General features: G+C 35.5%; 1 protein-coding gene across 1 annotated transcript; it reads left to right on the top strand.

Annotated features, from left to right (window-relative positions):
- Positions 1 to 4682: 4682 nt before the first annotated feature.
- On the top strand, positions 4683 to 13290 carry LOC145690038 (uncharacterized). Its single transcript, XM_081764537.1, has 2 exons — positions 4683 to 6039; positions 10854 to 13290. The coding sequence occupies exon 2, from the start codon at positions 10865 to 10867 to the stop codon at positions 12845 to 12847; it is 1983 nt and encodes a 660-aa protein (XP_081620663.1). The 5' UTR covers positions 4683 to 6039; positions 10854 to 10864; the 3' UTR covers positions 12848 to 13290.
- Positions 13291 to 20180: the final 6890 nt, after the last annotated feature.

Below are 20180 nucleotides of genomic sequence, written 5' to 3' on the forward strand. Positions count from 1 at the left end.
CTTTTTTTTAAAAAGAACAAAAATAATGAATTTTAAAAAAGGAAAGCAAGTGAGAGGAGATACGTATAGAAGAGAGAGATAAATATAAAAAAATATAAACACGAACATGATACATGCAAAAGAACAACAAAAGTATCTCTTTTGTTATTAAGAAAAATGTAACACCAACAAGGAACTTATAAGACTGCAAAACAGATAATATTAACAAGAACCCTATATTGTTTTTCTTCTTGTTATCCTACAATGTTATGCAGTCTGGCATAGCTACTTTGTTGAGTATGAAGTGTCTACGTAGGATACTCTATATGCGATACTTAACACCTTCTTGCGACACACAATTTTCATTGAAATGTATATAGGTATAAGTATGTATGCATGCACACATTTCCTTAGGATTCTCATTAACATGATAATTATGTTCTAAATACCACATTAACACATTTCATCCCATTCTTAGTTTCATGGGTTTTCTCGTTTGTTAAAACAACATATTTAAATGTTTTGTTCATTCCCTTTTCAACCCTTGTGAAAAATATAGCATAGGAGATACCGTGGGGTCCCTTAGAGACCTCAATTAAAAATAAGTAGATACTTATTGGTGTTTCGTAAAGAAATTTTATACAGAAACATTTCAAAATAATGCTTCATTGCATTGCACACCAACTCAGACTGTCACCTTCGGCATCACAGACATCATCGTCATAGGTCATCAGACAACAGGCGCAACTACAACCTAGTATAGTCAAGTTATGTCATCTTTTTAGGATTGTTGTTTGAAGTAACAAGTTCTAGCCCTTTGAAACTAGCCACTTTGCTGTTCACAAGTGCTTCAAAAATATAAGCAGGTTTCAAGATATATATTGCTTCAAACTGCAACCTGAGGAAGAAAGATATAAGGTCACGAACAATATAGCGTAATGTTTACTATACATCCAGCTTACTTTACTATGTCAATAATGAAGTAATTTTCGGAAAACAATATATTAGTAATTTCTGCCAACTATTGAGCATTATGTAAACTACTAATTTTGTTTGTTTGGTAAGAAAAACAAAAAAAAGAATTGATTACTTACATAGGTATTACTTTGTTGTCCTTTTACGACATCAGTTGTAAACAATCATTTTTCACATAACAGCAAACTACGGTATATTTTTAGTTCATATTATACATATACTGGCGAGAAAATACAAGAACAGACTTTTAGATACGTTCATTTAAGAAATATATAGTGCATTAAATATCTCTGGGGTCCCAGCTATAACAATATACTTTTGTTATTTTAGTTTTGGTCCTGATTCTAACATTATATTACCTTATTGAGCCACAATGAATAAACTAAATTGACACAATGCAAAATGTCGTTTATTTTATACTTTCTTTTTATAAACTTTGTGATCCTTAAAAAGTAGTTGTCATTATGTCTAACCTTGCTTCTGTTTCTATCTGAACATATGTATATGTCGTCTTGGTGATTTTTTAGGAAAATATAAACAACAAAACATACATTGATTTATAACAAGATATACCTCCTTTTCTTCTTCTTTTTAGTCTAGCTGGCTAGTGCATATTTATAGAAAAGATTGTATTTATAGAAAAGATTTATATTCATGTTGCCCAAAGAATACAATTAAAAATACAACATATCGTTGTGCAGCAGTGAGCTAATGATGGAATCACTTTCGTGAATCAGAGAAAAAGAAATAGTCTAATTCTCGAAACGAATCATTTTGCCCAATACTACCAACTACAACAGATATCTGCAATATTTTTTTTTTTTTTTTTTTTTTTAATAATATTATCGTGTTTGTATAATGCAGAATGATTAATATGTTAGACTGCTCAAAGATGAAGTTTTAAAGCTAACCATTTGGTTCCAAATCAGTTTTGCAAATCGTAAACCAAAGTTAAGAATTTGCATTTACAAGAAACATGTAGATGATAATGTACATTTGAAAACGAAAACTATGAAATATTTGTTTCAAAATTGTATTTATAGTATCCAAAGTCCCACGTGCTACTGCAGATAGCATCGTGATAAGAGGCGGTGATAAGAAGCAACCATAACCCAGCTGAAAGTTACCCAATCCTGTTACGGAGATTATCTAGAACAAATAAACCTTTCTCTTTTAAAATACATAGAAGATTAACTCTTTACCCAGCATGGTCGTTTAACATAACATTTTCAAATAAATTCTAACATTAATTGTATTGTTGGATTTAACAACAAGACAGACAGCTCTGCAGATCTCCATCTATGGAAATGAAAATGAAATTTTATTCTACAAACTTAATATGTCATATAACATGATATCTACCTGTAAATAACTTACGAACTTAGATAAAAGTTCGTTCAAATGTAAATACTATTTATTTCAAGTACATTAGTTTGATTTCTATATCTGTTGAATGTTATTTATTATTACGAATACAAGTTTCTTGTTGCAGGCCGTAAACAAAAATGTCTTTGAATAAAACATTTTTATGTTTTAAAATATTTGTTTTGATAATAAACACGGAAATAATCCACCATTACGCAAAGGCAAGAGCAACAATAAAAAAAAAAAAAAAAAATGTGTTAGAAATATAAGACAATCTACGAATGATTTCAACTGATCCCTGTTAAAACCGTAATAAATTACTTTCCTGGGATAAAAATTAGCATTATTAGCATCAGCATATTATTATTTTATTATCCGAACTAAGTTGCTTTAAATCAGGGGTAAAAGTGGATCTGAAAACGTAGGAGAGATCGCGCCGTCTCCCGTGCCTATCTTTGCCCATTGTATTTTTTTTTTTTTTTTTTTTAAGAAAGCGGGAACAAGCCACAGATATTTTCTGGAATTGGGAGGCAACAACCCCCGCGTTCCCCCTCACTTTTACCCCGGGCTTACGACTGTTTAAAGAAACAAACAAAATGTCGTTTCACATTCTGAACTTACAGTAGACTTTCAAACTATAGGGGTTCACTATTGAATTCGGAAGTGGTAGTAATAGATCTATCACTTTCGTTTTCAATAGAGGGATAACGTCTAATTTGTAAGATACAATTATTTCTTGAAAGACGCTGAATCCATTTAAAAAAAAAAAAAAAAAACGGTTTCTCGACCTATCTTACAGTTTTTGCCCTTTAGAAATCAAGAGTGAAACTCGGACTCCTAGTAGTTTTCCGTCATTTCCAGTTTCGGTAGAAGAATAAAAACTTAAAACTGAATCCACTTTGAGAATCCGAAATAAATAAATAAATAAATAAATAAATACGTAAATAAACGATTACGGTACGGTGGCTCATTGGTTTAGCGCTCACCTCAGCGGAAAGGGGTCGCTACTTCGTTTCCAGACCGACTGAATTTGTGGTGGAAAACATCGTGACGATTATTTTTCTCGGGATCTCCCGTTTCCTCCTACATTGTCATTCCATCAATTATTTCATAATCAGTGAAGGCGTGTTAATACCTGAAATAGGAGGGGTCGTTACCGACATTCACTCTACATGCCATGTGGTTAAAACAATAGTCTTCTTTATGTGACCTCATACAACGCAGGGTTATCTCGTTTAGAGAGCAAGAAAACAAGGTATTTCTCATAATTCTTTTAATTTGTGGTCGCCGGCTCATTTAATTAAAAGGATCATAAACTAACACCCGAAATTAAATAATCCGAGGACCAACAAACCCTCACAACCAGAGCCGGATTTATTGGGGTGCAAAGGTGCACGTGCACCCCCTTCCCCTTCGTTGTATATATACACTATCTAAAATGAGAAGTTTAGCAATGAAATTAGCAACACATTCTGAAACTTCCTGCCATCATGTTTCCGTTTGGGACTTAAAAGAAAACAGAGCTTTGCAAAGTCAAGAACTTTGCAGAGCAACAGTTTAAATCAATTTTCTAAAGGTTGAACAGGAAGGATTCACCAAGCAAAACAATATAATATTTGTCAAGTATGGAAGAAACAGAAGTCAGGAGGAGAGAACACTTTTGACTGCATTCCATTTGCGATCCTCCACTTTCCTCCGTTCTGTTGTCAGGGGTAAAGAATATTGTCACATGTCACTTTGAAGAATTTCAGTATGATTGGTTATTTTGGTACTTATTGGTGCAACCCGTCAGGCAATCGTGGATCCGACCCTGTGTGCACCCATCAGACAATCCTGGATCCAGCTCTGCTCACAGCAAGTGAAAATTCCATCCGTTGTCGGTCCAAGTGGCAAACAGTAGAAATGCGCTTCCTCGTAACCTGCTCGGAAATACAGATAAACCACGTGCAAGGAAAGCTAAAAGCTAATAGCATGCGACAACAAACTAAGTGGATGATTCAAAACCACTAAATTAAAAATCACAATATTTATTAGGCTGAAGCCCAATACTCATTTATACATACAAAGTATTACAATATAAAGATTGATTAAATATTCGCCCACTTTTTTTTCTTATCAAAATAACGATATTTATTGTTACATCAAGCAGTGAAGCACCTGTTTTTCTTTCTTTTTTCTTCTCGTTGGGAGCCCACTATTTCCGCCTTCTGTCGTAGAGTAGCAAGTAATCGAGTCGCTCTTGGTGCTCGTAGCTGCTTCGTAGGCTCGTCGCAGCGTTGCCAGTCTGTAGTGTGACGTCACTCGGACGGCTGTGTATACGTCACCTGGAGAGGTACCTGGTAGTACTGTGGGGGTACTGTTGTATGAACATATATTTACTGTTATTTTTTTTCTTTTTCTTTTTCTTATTTTGTTTATCACCTTCGATGCACCTCCCCTCTTAGCAGTACTTACCTGGAATGTCACTGTATATAGTGTATATAAAGGTTCGGGGTTCGATTATAAGTTAGTGTATTTTATAGTTGTTATATTATTTTTGAAGCCAATGTTAATATTGTATAAAAGACGAATCTTTATTCTTTAAGCTATTGATAATGTGCCAGCCAAGAACAGGATGTAGGGTCACTGAAGGGTCACACATATGTGATGATAGTGTATGTACTTTCAAAATACTCTCTTTTGTAATGGTTTCTTTTTCAAGGAAGTATGATAATGTACGCGCGTGTACATCACGCAGTGAGAGCATGGATTACTAAGTCCAGTTTCAAAGTCTGTATGATAGGTCTCCACGTGCGTCCACGTGTCGACCTAAACTCATGTGATGATTCGATCTTTGTGCTTACGATAGTTTTATATACTAGTGACTATACAATGTTTGGCACATTCCAGGGATAGACTATCATATTATCATTTTTCGTTCTGCGGTCTGTATCTTAGGGACGAGAATTAAATAGTAAATAGTATCTTAGTTCTATATACATATATCTTTACATGTAACTAGAATCTTGGAACAATATATATATATATCTTCGAATTCATATATTTTTGTATTTCGTCGTATCTAGTGTTTCCAATCTTTATCTAAAGTGGAACTTTAATAATTTTACTGAAAGAACAGTCAGTGAGATTTTGTAGATGTTTGTTGTGGAACTTGTAACTTCTATTTTTTCTTATGAACTTCAATAAACTTCTCACGCTTACCAAAAGGAGATCCTATTTTATTTGAAGAAAAAGAAGAACCTGCGCGAAACGCAAACGTCAATCATACAACAGGAAAATAAAGTGGTGGCAGCTGGGCAGGATCTCAACCGAAGTACTCGAAGTTCGATTCCAGTGCACGTTCCACAGTTACCAAGTTGAACATTCATCATTGTAGTCAGAGTTCGTTCTTCGACACGAAGCTGATACGTTTTAAAATATCGTTACGTCCAGATACAGACCGCACTTCGTCGACAACACCTTTTTTACTGTGAGTGCAAGAAGCTTGCCTGTACTAGGTGTAGCGGATACCTCGGCGTATACACCGTTCCAGTGTTCCAGTTTTATTGCATCTAGTTCCAGAGACCCAGTAAGCAGTACCATTCTCAAGTGTGGCTGGTCCCAGTTGAGCAACATTCCAAGCCGAGATCTTGTGGAAATCCAGAGGCCTCATCTTTAAACCAACATCAGGAAAGTACCAGGATCGACGCCAGCAGCACCCCCCATCACAGGAAATTCAAGGTTGGTTACAATTTTCATTGCTTGTTTGAACTTCCAAAATTTGAAAGTGTTACGCCTGGAGATAGAAAAGATTTGTTCTTTGGTCACCGCGGTTGTTGTTTACTTGTGAAGTGAATAACGTAAAATCAAGACAAGAACAGTCTAGGATAGAAGGCTTTAGTATTCACCGTTCCTCTAGGGAAGGATTAAAATATTTCATTCGTTTAATCTTGGGAATACTTGGCAAAACAGAAGGTGTAAGAAAGGTATTGTCACTAACAAAATTTTTGTAAATTTAAATTGTGTAGTTTAACGTAAGTACTAATTGCCAATGGCTACCACTGGTAGTGCTGATTCTTCTGATACAGAAGTAGAGTATTGTAGTGTTTCGGAAGCACTAAAGTTAATTTCTGTACCATTTTCGGGAAAAAGAGAAGCATTAGAAGAATTTCTGTCTAATGTAAATGCTGCTTTTGAATTGGTTGACCCAGCTAAGCATAGTACCCTTTTGAAATTTGTTAAAGCAAAAATAACTGGGGATGCTAGATCTAAATTGTTAGTTAGAAAAACCACTACTACATGGGAAGCTGTTAAACAAATATTAATAGAAAATTATTCCATTAGACGAACTATTGATTTTTATGCATGCCAGCTTTTTAGTGCTAGACAAACCAAAGCTGATTCAATTGCTTCATGGGCAAGTAAAGTAGACACTCTTCAAAGTCAATTACGCGAAGCCGTTGCTCGTGTTATAGATGCATCTAAATTGCCAGGAGCTATAGCACTTGTTGAAATTTTAGCTAAAGCAAGTTTTATTCAGGGGCTAACAAATGACAGAATTCAGATGATTGTAAGATCCAAAAGCGATGATGATACATCCTTAGGATATATTATCGAACTCGCTCTAGAAGAAGAAACACAGATCACTTCCCACACTTCTCTTCCCTTTCCAAATGTAAATAGTAAGAAAGCTCAAAAGAAAGAATTAGTATGTTACCTATGCCATAAGCCTGGTCACACCAAAGCTCAATGCAAATTACAGAAAAGAAAGGAAAGAGGAAATTCTTCTAATCAGTTTATGAAAACGGTACATGTTTGTGAAATTTGTCCTGAGATCGCCGCGAGAGGCACAGGATGTAATAATAGTAATTCTCCTGAGATCGCCGCGAGAGGCACAGGAGGGGTTAATTGTAATTTTTCCGAGAGCGCCGCGCGAGGCACGGAAGGTTATAGCAATTGTTTGCATGTTGCTAGTAAGATAAATACTAGTGGAAATACTAGTAGGGTAAATACTAGTGGAAATGAGAGAATTTGTGATAAAGAACAAAGTTCTCTGCATTTTAATGATGTAAAAGCCTGCAGTAGTCAGTTGTGCTCAAGTTGTAATGGTCAGGGAAACCGCAAATGGATGTAAATGAGCAACCTGTTTGCATCTCAGATAACACGAAGGGTTGCATAGTAACAAATCAAGAAGAAGGTACTATTACGGCATTCATTAAAGAATTGCATGCTGATGCAACTTTTCTCTTAGATACAGGCAGTGATTTAAGTCTTTGGCAAATCCATGCACTTCCATGCAGTTTTAGAAAGAATATAGATACAACACAAACTGTGACATTGAAAGGATTAAACAATGTTAAAACTAGGTCACTAGGTACTATTTATCTAACGTTAGTGATAAAAGGAGTAGAATTCTCACATAAATTTCATGTTATTTCGGAAGGATGCTTATCAGAAGGCAGACACATTCTTGGACGTGATTTTTTGAAGCAAAAAAATTGTTTGTTAGAATTCCATCCTCCCCCTCCTCCTCCCTTGTCAACACAAGCTTGCCAGAAACTTGACCTTAAGGGCAGCGATAAGCTTATACTACCGTTAACATATAGTATTCCAGCTCGATGCGAGAAGTTAGTTTTTGTTCCCACAAACAGCACAGGAATTGGAATTGTAGAAAAACGAGAGATTAAACCGGGTGTTTTTCTTTCTTCTTGTTTGACAGTAGCGAAAGAAAATAAATGTATAGCTAGTGTGTTAAATGTGAATTCTTCAGTAGAGAATATAACTTTAGATCCGATAGACTTAGAGAAATTAGAAGAAAACCATGTTTTAAATATTCAATGTGAAAAAGACAGGGTCCCACAAAAGTCAAATTCAGAAAGTTTAACTGAACGTTTAAAATTACTTCATAAGCTTTTAAGGCTAGGTTATTTACCACCCAAAGAAAAAGAAAGTATACTTGAACTTTGCGATGAATTCAATGATGTTTTCTTTCTACCAGGAGACAAACTAACTGCTACAAATGTTCTTGAACATGAAATTGTTATTGATCCTAAACATGTAGGCAAAATTGTTAACAAAAAGAATTACCGAGTGCCAGAATGTCATAAGGAAGAATTAAATAGACAAATAGAAGAGTTGTTAAAACAAGACATTATAGAAGTTTCAACTTCTCCTTGGAACAGTTCTATTTTCCTTATTCCAAAGAAACTCGATGCATCAGGAAAACAGAAATATAGACTAATAGTCGATTATCGATCTGTCAATGATCTATGTGTCCATTCGTCCTTTCCGTTACCTAACATAGACGACATTTTGAGTAATTTAGCCAATGCGCGTTACTTTTCCAGTTTAGATCTCCATAGTGGGTACCATCAATGCTATATTAGGGAAAAGGATAGACCTATAACTGCATTCAGTACACCTGAAAATCATTATCAATTCAAGCGACTTGCTTTCGGTCTGGCGACAGCACCGGCCACTTTTCAAAGATTGATGAATACAGTGTTAGCAGGGCTGACAGGTACGAGTTGTTTCATCTACCTGGATGATTTAGTGGTCTTCTCTAGCTCTTTAGAAGAGCATAATAGTAGATTACGTGAGATTTTGCAAAGATTTCGCAAAAGCAACCTGCAGTTAAGTGTAGATAAGACTGAATTTTTGAAGCCAGAATTAACATACTTAGGACATGTCATTACACCTAACGGAGTAAAACCAGATCCAAGATTAGTAGAGAAAGTTCAGAACTTTCCTGTTCCTCAGACTAAGAAACAAATTAAGGGATTTCTAGGACTTACTGGATATTATAGGAAATTTCTAAAAGACTACAGTAAAATTGCTTTACCCTTAACGTCCTTATTAAAAGAAGACGTCCAGTTTTCTTGGGGAGTCAAACAACAAGTTGCATTTGATGCTCTTAAAGAGAAATTGACAACTCCTCCAATTCTGCAGTATCCTGATTTTAAAAAGCCTTTTATAATCACATCGGATGCTTCGGCATTTGCCTGCGGAGCTATTCTCTCACAGGGTGAAATAAACAAAGATCTTCCAATTGCGTATGCTAGTAGAGTTTTCAATAAAGCAGAGAGATCGTACTCAGCGACTGAACGGGAACTGGCGGCTCTAGTGTGGGCTAGCAAAGTTTTTAGACCATACATTTACGGAACAAAAGTAACTTTTGTCACAGATTGCAAGCCACTAACGTGGGTTTTTAGAGTACAAAATCCGACATCTAGACTTTTGAAATGGAGAATACTTTTAGAGGAATATCAATACGAAATTGTGTATAAGAAACACAAATTCTGACGCCTTGTCACGAATGTATTCTTTAGATGTTATTGAAGAAGAAGATAGGGTATCAAATTGTGATTCACAACAGAAAGAAAAGGCTGAAGCTTTAGACTTAGAAACGAAAAACAAAATTTTAGAAGAGTTTCATACTCAAATTCTAGGTGGACATATAGGAATGAATAGGTGTTATGAAAAGATTAGAAAGTACCTTTCTTTAAATAATATTGACATTAAAGAATGGCCAAAACTGAAGGAAGATGTTGAAGATTACATAAAAGGGTGTGAAATATGTCAAAAGAATAGGAACACACAACAAAAGGTAAAAATGAAGATGGTAATAACTGACACGCCCAGTACAGTTTTTGAAAAGGTCTCTTTAGATTTAGTCGGGCCTCTCCCAGAAACTTTAGAACACAGAAACAAATATTTATTGACTGTACAAGATAACCTTTCAAAATTTGTTATTGCAATTCCCATCCCTTCTCAAGATGCTGATACAATCAGCAAAGCCTTTGTCGAGAATGTAGTGCTAAAATTTGGCATTCCACACAGTATATTGTCTGATTGCGGAAGTAATTTCTTAAGCGATGTCTTCACGCGTATTTGTAAATTGTTACAAATAGAAAAACTGCATACTACCCCATACCATCCGGCATCGAATGGTGGTATAGAAAAATTCCATCAGTCTTTAAAATTTTTCTTGCGATGTTATGTGGCAGAAAATCAGAATAATTGGGACGAATTAGCATCATATGCTACTTTCTGTTATAATACCACTCCTCATAGTTCCACTCAATACACTCCCTTCGAACTGTTATTCGGGAAACCTGTAAATGTACCAGGTGTATTACAAAGAAAACCCTCTGAAGTTGTATACAATTACGATGACTATGTAAAACAGTTGAAACACAAATTGCAGAAGATGCACGGATTAGCTAGAGAAAACCTCATTGACAAAAAGGAGAAAAGTAAAGAATATTATGATAGAAACGAAAACGAATGCATTTTTCAGAAAGGAGATAAAGTGTTATTATATGATGAGTCAGTCCGCCGCGGCAGATCAAAGAAACTTGACAGTCTGTGGCGCGGACCGTACGATATAATTCGAACAAAAGGTGTAAACTGTACCTTAAAGGTTGGCAAACAAGAGATGACTGTGCATGCCAATAGATTAAAGATGTATTATTAAGTAACTCAAATTCTTCATGTTATCTTGTAAAAAAAAAAAAAAAAGTAAGGAAAGTAAAATAACGTTTCTATATTTACAGGATTGTTCAAAATGATAGGACTTAAAGCTATTCTACTGGTTTCTCTTATATGTAGTAGTCTAGAGCTTGGAGCACGCATAAAGAAATTTGAAAATACGGCAGGTATTTATTATGACTCTTTAGGAGAGGTTCAGTTATATAATACTTACTGGCAATTGGTCTCTTACGTTAACTTAACTAAGCTAGATATAAGCTTTCGTAATTTGGAAACTTACGTAGATAGGACACAAAACCTGTGTAGACACTCAGTGGTGAAATCAAATAAAACAAGTTGTGCTACAGTGTTCGTAAATCAAGTTTTGACTAAGGTATCTGATATCAAAGAGGTTAAGGAAATAATAAAAGAAGTAACAAAAATTTCTTCGCAAGAAAGTAGAAGAAAACGAGGGTTAATAGATGGTATTGGTCACCTTGCTAAATTTCTATTTGGCACCTTGGACGATGAAGATGCCAATTATTACACTCAAAAAATCAATAAATTAGAAAAAGAACAGTTAGATTTCTTGAAATTGAGTAAAGAGCAGATGACTATTGTTAAATCTACCCTACAAGGTATTAATAAAACTCTTCACACAGTGGAGACTAACGAAAATATTTTGAGTCAAGGTTTAGAGCATATAAGTAAAGAGATATCAAAAAGAGAGAGACATTTAAATGAAGCATTTTTGGATTTAAATTTAAAGTATACAATAAATGAACATATCGCAAAAGTTGAAAGGTATTTAAGAGATTTAAAGGATCAGTATGAAATTGTTTTGCAAGCAATTTTAAATGCACAAAAAGGTGTATTACAGCCTCACATAATCACTCCTTATCAAATAATCCAACATTGGAAGGCTAGTCAAAGTGACCTCCATAGTGCGTTATCTTTACCAATTGGGACAAGTACTAGGAATAGTTACTTGTTATTGAAAATAATTAATTTAGATGTGTTTATCAATAATGGAATATTAGCCTATGTAATTCGTCTCCCTTTGACAGATTCCATTCGTTATCTAGTATATAAGTTAACTCCCTTCCCCACTAAAATAAAGAATACAACAAATAAATTTGTTTTTATTCAACCTGAAAAACCTTACCTTTTAGTTGATTCAATTAAGCAATATTACGCAAAAATGACTGAAATTGAGTTCAATAAATGTAAGATTCTTAAACAAGATTGGTTTTTGTGTAAACAAACGTTTCCTATCTTGTCTAGCCATATAAATCAAGAGTGTGAAATGAAATTATTACAATATATTCATTATGTTCCCATGGATTGTAATAAACATGTGATACAAATTGATCATTGTATATTCGTAACCTTAAATAACAATGAGTGGATTTTTGTTGCTCCACAGGAAGAGAAAATGACAATATTATGTAATGGATTTGAACCTTATGATTTAATTCTAACAAATTCAGGTATTATTCATCTAGATAATAATTGTAAAGCTTATGGTTTGAAGGCGATCCTCCAAACACAAACATGGTATGAAACCAATGTTACAGGTAAAGACTTTACTCCAAAATTAAATCTTACTGATAATTGTTGTGAAATATTCAATTCTCATATATACCTGGAAGATATGCAAATTAACCTACCTATTCAACATGTAATTAATTCGGTTAGTGACTTAAAGGTAGCAAGCCATAAAATTCAGGAAGTAGAAAAGAAAATAGATGATGAACAATGGAAACTACTTCATTCTGAAAAGGTAACTCATCTCTCTTGGTTTTCATATTTTGGTACAGTTCTGATAGCTCTAATATTACTATTTTGTTGTTGTTACCGATGTAAATGTTTTCGCTTTTTCAAAAGGTATTTTGATGATGATAGTTGTTGTAAACAAATATGCATTAAACCTTTTATTATTACCAAAATAAATCAAAAACAAGATACCACTGAGCCTGTAGTCATGTCAAAAATTGCTGAGCAACTTACTGAGATTACAGATGAGTTACAGGTAGCTGTTCCCCCTAAGAAGAGTCCTAATCTACGTAAGGAAAGGTAAAAAAAAAAAAAAAAAAAAAAAAAAAACTTTTTAATGTTTCATATCAGACTGTGAATTTTCAGTATCCAAATTCGCAATTTGATATGAAAATTCAAAAAAGGAGGGAGGTGTTGTATGAACATATATTTACTGTTATTTTTTTTCTTTTTCTTTTTCTTATTTTGTTTATCACCTTCGATGCACCTCCCCTCTTAGCAGTACTTACCTGGAATGTCACTGTATATAGTGTATATAAAGGTTCGGGGTTCGATTATAAGTTAGTGTATTTTATAGTTGTTATATTATTTTTGAAGCCAATGTTAATATTGTATAAAAGACGAATCTTTATTCTTTAAGCTATTGATAATGTGCCAGCCAAGAACAGGATGTAGGGTCACTGAAGGGTCACACATATGTGATGATAGTGTATGTACTTTCAAAATACTCTCTTTTGTAATGGTTTCTTTTTCAAGGAAGTATGATAATGTACGCGCGTGTACATCACGCAGTGAGAGCATGGATTACTAAGTCCAGTTTCAAAGTCTGTATGATAGGTCTCCACGTGCGTCCACGTGTCGACCTAAACTCATGTGATGATTCGATCTTTGTGCTTACGATAGTTTTATATACTAGTGACTATACAATGTTTGGCACATTCCAGGGATAGACTATCATATTATCATTTTTCGTTCTGCGGTCTGTATCTTAGGGACGAGAATTAAATAGTAAATAGTATCTTAGTTCTATATACATATATCTTTACATGTAACTAGAATCTTGGAACAATATATATATATATCTTCGAATTCATATATTTTTGTATTTCGTCGTATCTAGTGTTTCCAATCTTTATCTAAAGTGGAACTTTAATAATTTTACTGAAAGAACAGTCAGTGAGATTTTGTAGATGTTTGTTGTGGAACTTGTAACTTCTATTTTTTCTTATGAACTTCAATAAACTTCTCACGCTTACCAAAAGGAGATCCTATTTTATTTGAAGAAAAAGAAGAACCTGCGCGAAACGCAAACGTTAATCATACAACAGTACTACCACCTTGTATATAGAGTTGAAGAGTCGCCGCTTCCTGTTTGTAGTGAAGTCCACCAGGATGTTAGTGTGGAAATGATCTTGATTCTCCAGTTTCTGGTGGAATATTCTCGATGAGGTGGATGTGTCGCTGGAGGTATAGTTCTGCATATTGTTAGTTTAAATGGCTCGCAAACAGGGCAGTGTCATCGGCGTAGGTGATGATCATATCTAGTGTCTGCTGTTGTTGGGATTGTGGTGAGGTGACCTGCGTGGTTAATGCGGAAACTACTGCTAGAGGCAATTTTGCATCAACTTCTCTATATAGACTGGAGCAATTTATGTATGAGCTCGTCATGTCACATATTGTCGAAGGCTTTCTCTATATCGAAGAAGAGGCCCAGAGTGGGGCCGTGTTCATTGAAAAAGTAAGTAATCCCACCTACAATTGAAGAATTGAAATGTATTGCCTTGGCCGGGACGGAAGCCAAATCGATGAGTCGGGATTATGTTCCGCTCCTGAATGTGATGTTGCGTGACATGAATTTGTTAGGTTAATGCAAAGTGGCAAATTTTTAACACCGGCTCTTCTTACTCGCAAGATCGAGGTGAAGATTCCGGAAAATTCTTAGGCATTCCTATTGAAATATTTGTCATTCCGGTTTTATTTTCCGTTTCCAAACCTAACATTAAGATCCTTTGCATGTTAAATTGTTCCTACTTAAAAGTGCTCTACAGCACATTGTAAATATGAGCCACCTAGAGGAAAAATTATTGTACTTCTCGTTACATTACACTTTCTCATTTAAGATAACATTTATGGAACATATCAACCATGTGTATGTGTGTGTGAAGCGAGAAATGAAACTTCATATTAACACCTACAATTCTGCTTGTTGTACTTACATTTTCAAGTTCTGAACATATTTTCTGATCTCATGTAAGTAGTACCTGACGTAACGTGTGTATGAAAGTGCATACTACAAAAATAAGCACGTAGGTTGGTGGTAAGGTTTTTTTTTTTTTTTTTGGCAACATATTCAAGTTACAGGGACATATTGTGTGTTTAGCACTCAGCACTTCTTCACTTAGTATGCTAAGAATTCTTATGTGTGTATGTGCATGTATTCTTGTAAGCACATATGTACGTATGATTTTTTTTTTAAAGGATGGACATGTATGGTCCTACGGACTTTATTTTTGATGGCTTGGGGAGACCTGTGTTGTGATAATTACCCTTAGGACGGAAACAAACATACCACTACTGTGTTTGTATGTCCGTTTTTAGTGTACAATATAATCTCAAGGTAGATATACCAGTGCATATAGTACAAAGAACGCAAAATGAGAGTACATTTTACGCCTTTATAATACATCAGAGACTTGAACATGAGGAGTCCTAGGAACCATACATTTAGTAACGCACAGTACACACACACACACACACACACACACATCCTCCCTACTTTACCTTACCTACTACCTGAGAATGTCTCTAATATGTGGATAAAGCCTGAGTTAATCCTGAGGGAGATTGTTGGTACCACTTGTGCCACACAAAGAGAGATGATGTTACATGGAAGCCAGGAAAGATTGGGGGTGGGGGGTTGAGAGGGATAGAAACTCTTCGTGAAAATTAAACCCTTCCCTTACAACACACTAGCCCTTTGGGAGATTCTTCTCGTGTCAGTCATCGTACATAGAATATGTTTGTTGTATGTGTGTGTGTGTTTGTGTGTGTGTGTGTATAGCATTTGACTCCCCCTCTTGGACGTTCACTTAGCGGTTGATGATGATGACAATGATGAGAATGGCTGTTGGTCACCGTCCATTCCCCACTGGTGCTTTGCATTAGTTTTCCAACGCCGTGTCCTGTCTTTTCATCCTGTTACTGTACTACCTTCCTTCAATTTGTGGTGCTGGCAGAGAACACAAGACCTTTGACAAATGGCTACCTATGTCCTGAGTGGACAAGTTTCTCCATTCCTCTCTCTTTCTCTCTCACATTTCTTCCAGTGTTGCCAGATATTAAACTCTATAGTATTACATGCAAGAATATTCAGAACCTAAATTTTCTACCATATTCTTAGCAATTAGCGAAAAAGGAATGTAAAAAAATAAGGAAATAATAAAACAATAAATTGAACACTTTTATAATAGATTTTGTGGAGTAAATATATCAAAAAGTGCTTAAAAAATTGTTCTGTGCGTACCTAGAAAGCATAAATTCTGAAAAAAGTGTTCCACTAAGACGTCTTTAAAACACTTCTTCTTGTCAAATACTCTGAAAACAAAGTATCTTTTCAATACATATGGGACATAATTGAAAAAAAAAACAGTGTAATAACTATATTTTGGCCTGCACAGGGTGTTTAGAAATTCAGTGGCGAAACTCCGGGAAGTAGTTCCTTATATCAAATGACAGGAGAAAAAAAATCTAATAAATACAGGTCGAGAAACATTTTCTTTTAGATTATTCAGTAAACAGCCGAAAATGTAGAATATCAAGATTTAATAAAACGTCCTGTGGTGCTTCAAAACTGAGACCTATCACAAACGATTCAAGGGATTACAACGTTAGACCACGTTTCCATTTTACATGAATCTTGTAGCTGTCATAAATAAAAAAAGAAAAACCTTGCAACCCAATCTTTCTATTTACTGTTTACATGTTACAACTTCCTGAAAGCAAGAAAGATATCTTCACCCATGCAGCACTGCACTCTAGTGAACAAATAGTGAACTTCCTAATTAAAAACGTGTATTTTGGCGCACTTCCCCTCCCTGTCCAAAAGAATTCGTTGTTTCGAAAGCGGCGAAACTGGTTTTTCCTTTATGTCAGCGGAAGGGCGATAGCAGGTAGCAAGCAAGATGTCCCAAAAAGTTGCATATGGTTCAACTCCTTGCAAAATAGAAAAAAAAAAGTTGTATGTCCCTTTCAAGACTATGTTCATATGGTGAAATACGGTAGGGTTTCAAGATTTTTTTTTATTATTATTATGACAGTTACAAGATTCATATAACGTGGCAATGCGGTCTTAGGTTACTTTGATTAGTTCAGATTACTTTAGTTTAGATTAGGTTCTGTTTCGTTTACCACGATGCAAGTAATCGTGTCAGGGTGAAATAAGTGAGTGAAATATATAAATGGGTGAAATAAGTGGCATCCACGATTGTTGAAAGAGTGTCAGTAAATTATAAAGTGTCTTACGTATGGTCAAACGTCGTTTCTGAACATATATACTCATTAGTAAACCATATGACCGATGGAATGATACGAAAATAAATTAGAGCTCTTAAAGATGGCACCACGAATGTTTATGATGAGCAATAAAATGGGTGATCTTCTGTCATTACTGTAGACTTGGTGCAGAAAGTTGACGAAAAACAAATAAAGAGAAAAGACGCTCTACGATTTCGTCATTACCTCATCTCTCTCATGTTTTCTCCATACACTTTACTAATCTGACGGTGAATTTTGGCCATTTTCACGCCTTTAGCACTAAGAAAACATATCATAGCACGTATTTCCCAGTCAGCGGAGCCATTTTAACTCGAAAACAAAATGTCAGGTCAAGATCGGACTAAAGGATATACTGGTGAATTTGAGATGGGTTCTATTATTGCAAACGTGTCCCATTAAAAAGAAAAGCAACTTTTGAAATGCCCGCCATTTCTGTTCTAGTAAGTTGGACACACTGAACGTTACATTATTGCCATCTGTTGTCTGTGTGGTTTGTAGTCAAAGAGCGCCGAATAGCGCATATGATCGTCGTCTCGGGGCCTTAGTGGCTAAGTGGTAGAACGTTCACCTGTGGTGTCCTTGGTTCGATCCCAGCTCGCGCCAAGTGAGTGTGGTAGACGAACACCGTTTTGTGTGGGTTTTCTCGGTATTCTCCCGTTTCCTCCCATTTTCTTCATTCCATCATTTCATTCATTTCTCATCATCACCGTATCCTTTAGTTTAAGCGACATACCCGTTGTACGTAAAGGTTTCATTTCATGATCGTTATCTCTTTCCTGTGGGCGCTCATTATATTTGTAACGAATTTTCACTATGACAACATGCTGTTCCGTCGTGAAGCATTCCATAGCAATTATTGTTAAAAACCGAAAGTGGTTTATATCTACCACTTCCGGTTTTAGTAGAAAGGTCAAAGTGGAAAGATAATATATTCTTGAGAGACTTAATCAATTGCAGGAAACCATTTCTCCCTGTCTACTATCGAAAGAAATCCATTCTGCCAATTACACACAGTAGAAAATCAGAAGTATGGGATGGGAAGTAGTTCCTCAGCTCCCTTATAGTCCAGACCTGGCTCCGTCCAATTTCTTTCTGCTTAGTTGTCTTAATATCCATCTTCAGAGTAGACAATCTGCCAGTAACCAAGGACTTATTGTGTGTGTGTGTAAGCCACTGGTGTAACAGTCAGTGTCCGGGGTTTTACCAAGTGCCTTTATGGCATCGAAAGAACAGTGGGCTACATAAATGTGTCGCAGCATTTGGAGATTGTTCAGTAACATATTTATGGACGTAAGGGACATAAGTACACGCACACTAAATTTTATTTGTCCTAGTGCAGCTATTAAAATCCTTATCGCCCATTGCCTTTTGTAAAAAAAAAAAAAAAAAAAAAAAAAAAAAAAAAAACGGAAATGGTTGATTTCTGCCACTTCCGGTTTGAATATAATGTCCATTAGCTAATTCGATTTCTAATTTTTAACAAAAATTGATAGTGATTCATCAAGAAGTTCTTCAGATATATATATATATATATATATATATATATATATATATATATATATATATATATATATATATATATATATATATATATATAGGGTGTTTTAAAACAACGCCGTAAACGTTTGGGAAGTGATTCCTTACACCAAGATAAGACGAAAAGTATAGACCAACCTGGGTGCTTCCTTTGGAAGTTATAGGCTGCGGAAAACTTGAAAAAATGAGGTTTAAAGGTCCATGCCTCTAATATTATGGGATATACCGTAGTCGGGTCAAGACTTTATTTAGAAACTAGTATGTACCCTATCCAAATATCCATGTTTTAGAATCCTACGGTACTTTCGCAACAATTTTTATAGACGTAGATGGTGAGTACTTCAAATCATCTGCCCGTAGCCAAACTCCCTCTATAAAAATTGCTGCGTGAGTGTCTTAGGATTCTGAAAAATGTATTTTTGGATAGGGTACATATTAGTTTCAATGTGGTCTTATTACGATTACGGTAGATCACATAGTTTTGGAGCTATGGACCTTTAAACTTGATTTTTTCATGTTTTCGGAAGCCTATAACTACGAAAGGAAGCATTTGTGCACCCAGATTGGTCCATACTTTTCGTCTTATATTGGTGTCAGGTATATATATTCCGGGATATTTTTGACCATTACTGGGTAAAATTATACGTTAAAACTGGCAATCTTGTTTCCTTTATTATGTTATGATGATCCTAAATTGGTTAATCTTAACTTACGTGCAGTGTCTTCGTATGAATTCCGAGAAGACCATGTTACAAGTAGTGAAGACTTGCTAGCTTTCTGTTCCTTGGTTACTTAAGGGAATATATAAACCCTCAAGGCACGCCACTGTTCTTTTGTTCTTGCTTATATATATACTGTATATATAACACCTCGAAAACCAAATTAAGGTGCCATGGCAGCAGAAAATAGGGTTGATACAGATAAAAGACAACTAGGTGGAACTGGAGGGTTAAAAAAAAAGACAAGAGGGACCCTCGAGTGGGTGGTGGGAGAACAACATTCCTAAGTTTGTTTAGACGGAAGTTTAGTTTTTGGGGGACAGGTTAAGGGGAGAAAGGACATCCCCCGTCATCCGTCAGGACATCGGCGACTGCTGTGGCTTCCACTGCAATTAGGCTCCTCCTGACTCCCGTTCGCCGCTCTAAGTAGAAAATCGTGTAGCGGCTAGTTGCAAGGAGGGGCATGAGTGATGGGTGGTGAGAGGTCTATCTGACAGCTGACCACCACACAACACACTCACACACACACAGACAAACACTTCTGGAGGGAGAAAAAAAGGAAGAAAAACAAAAAAAAAAAAAAAACATCGTCGTATGACGTTAACCTTCCTCGGTAAAGTCTCCAGAGCTATCCTAGAGACACTGGTGGGTGTGATGAGGCATGGTCTAACACATCCATTTTTCGTAAGTTTCTTTGCTGCTTTTTTTTCCGGTCTTCTTTTTCTTGTGTTGTTGTCAACGACAACCAGGCTGAAATTCGAGTCATCTTTGCAAGAACGAGACAACAGGGGGGATCTTGTCAAAATAATGTTACTTTTGTCACGGTTC

The sequence above is a fragment of the Thermobia domestica genome, chromosome 7 (genome assembly GCF_964235325.1).
Source record: "Thermobia domestica chromosome 7, izTheDome1.hap1.1, whole genome shotgun sequence".
In the NCBI taxonomy this organism is placed as follows: domain Eukaryota; kingdom Metazoa; phylum Arthropoda; class Insecta; order Zygentoma; family Lepismatidae; genus Thermobia; species Thermobia domestica.

What these genes read in the sequence shown, in the direction of transcription:
- LOC145690038 (XM_081764537.1), top strand. Translation starts at nt 10,865, where the DNA reads ATGATAGGACTTAAAGCTATTCTACTGGTTTCTCTTATATGTAGTAGT.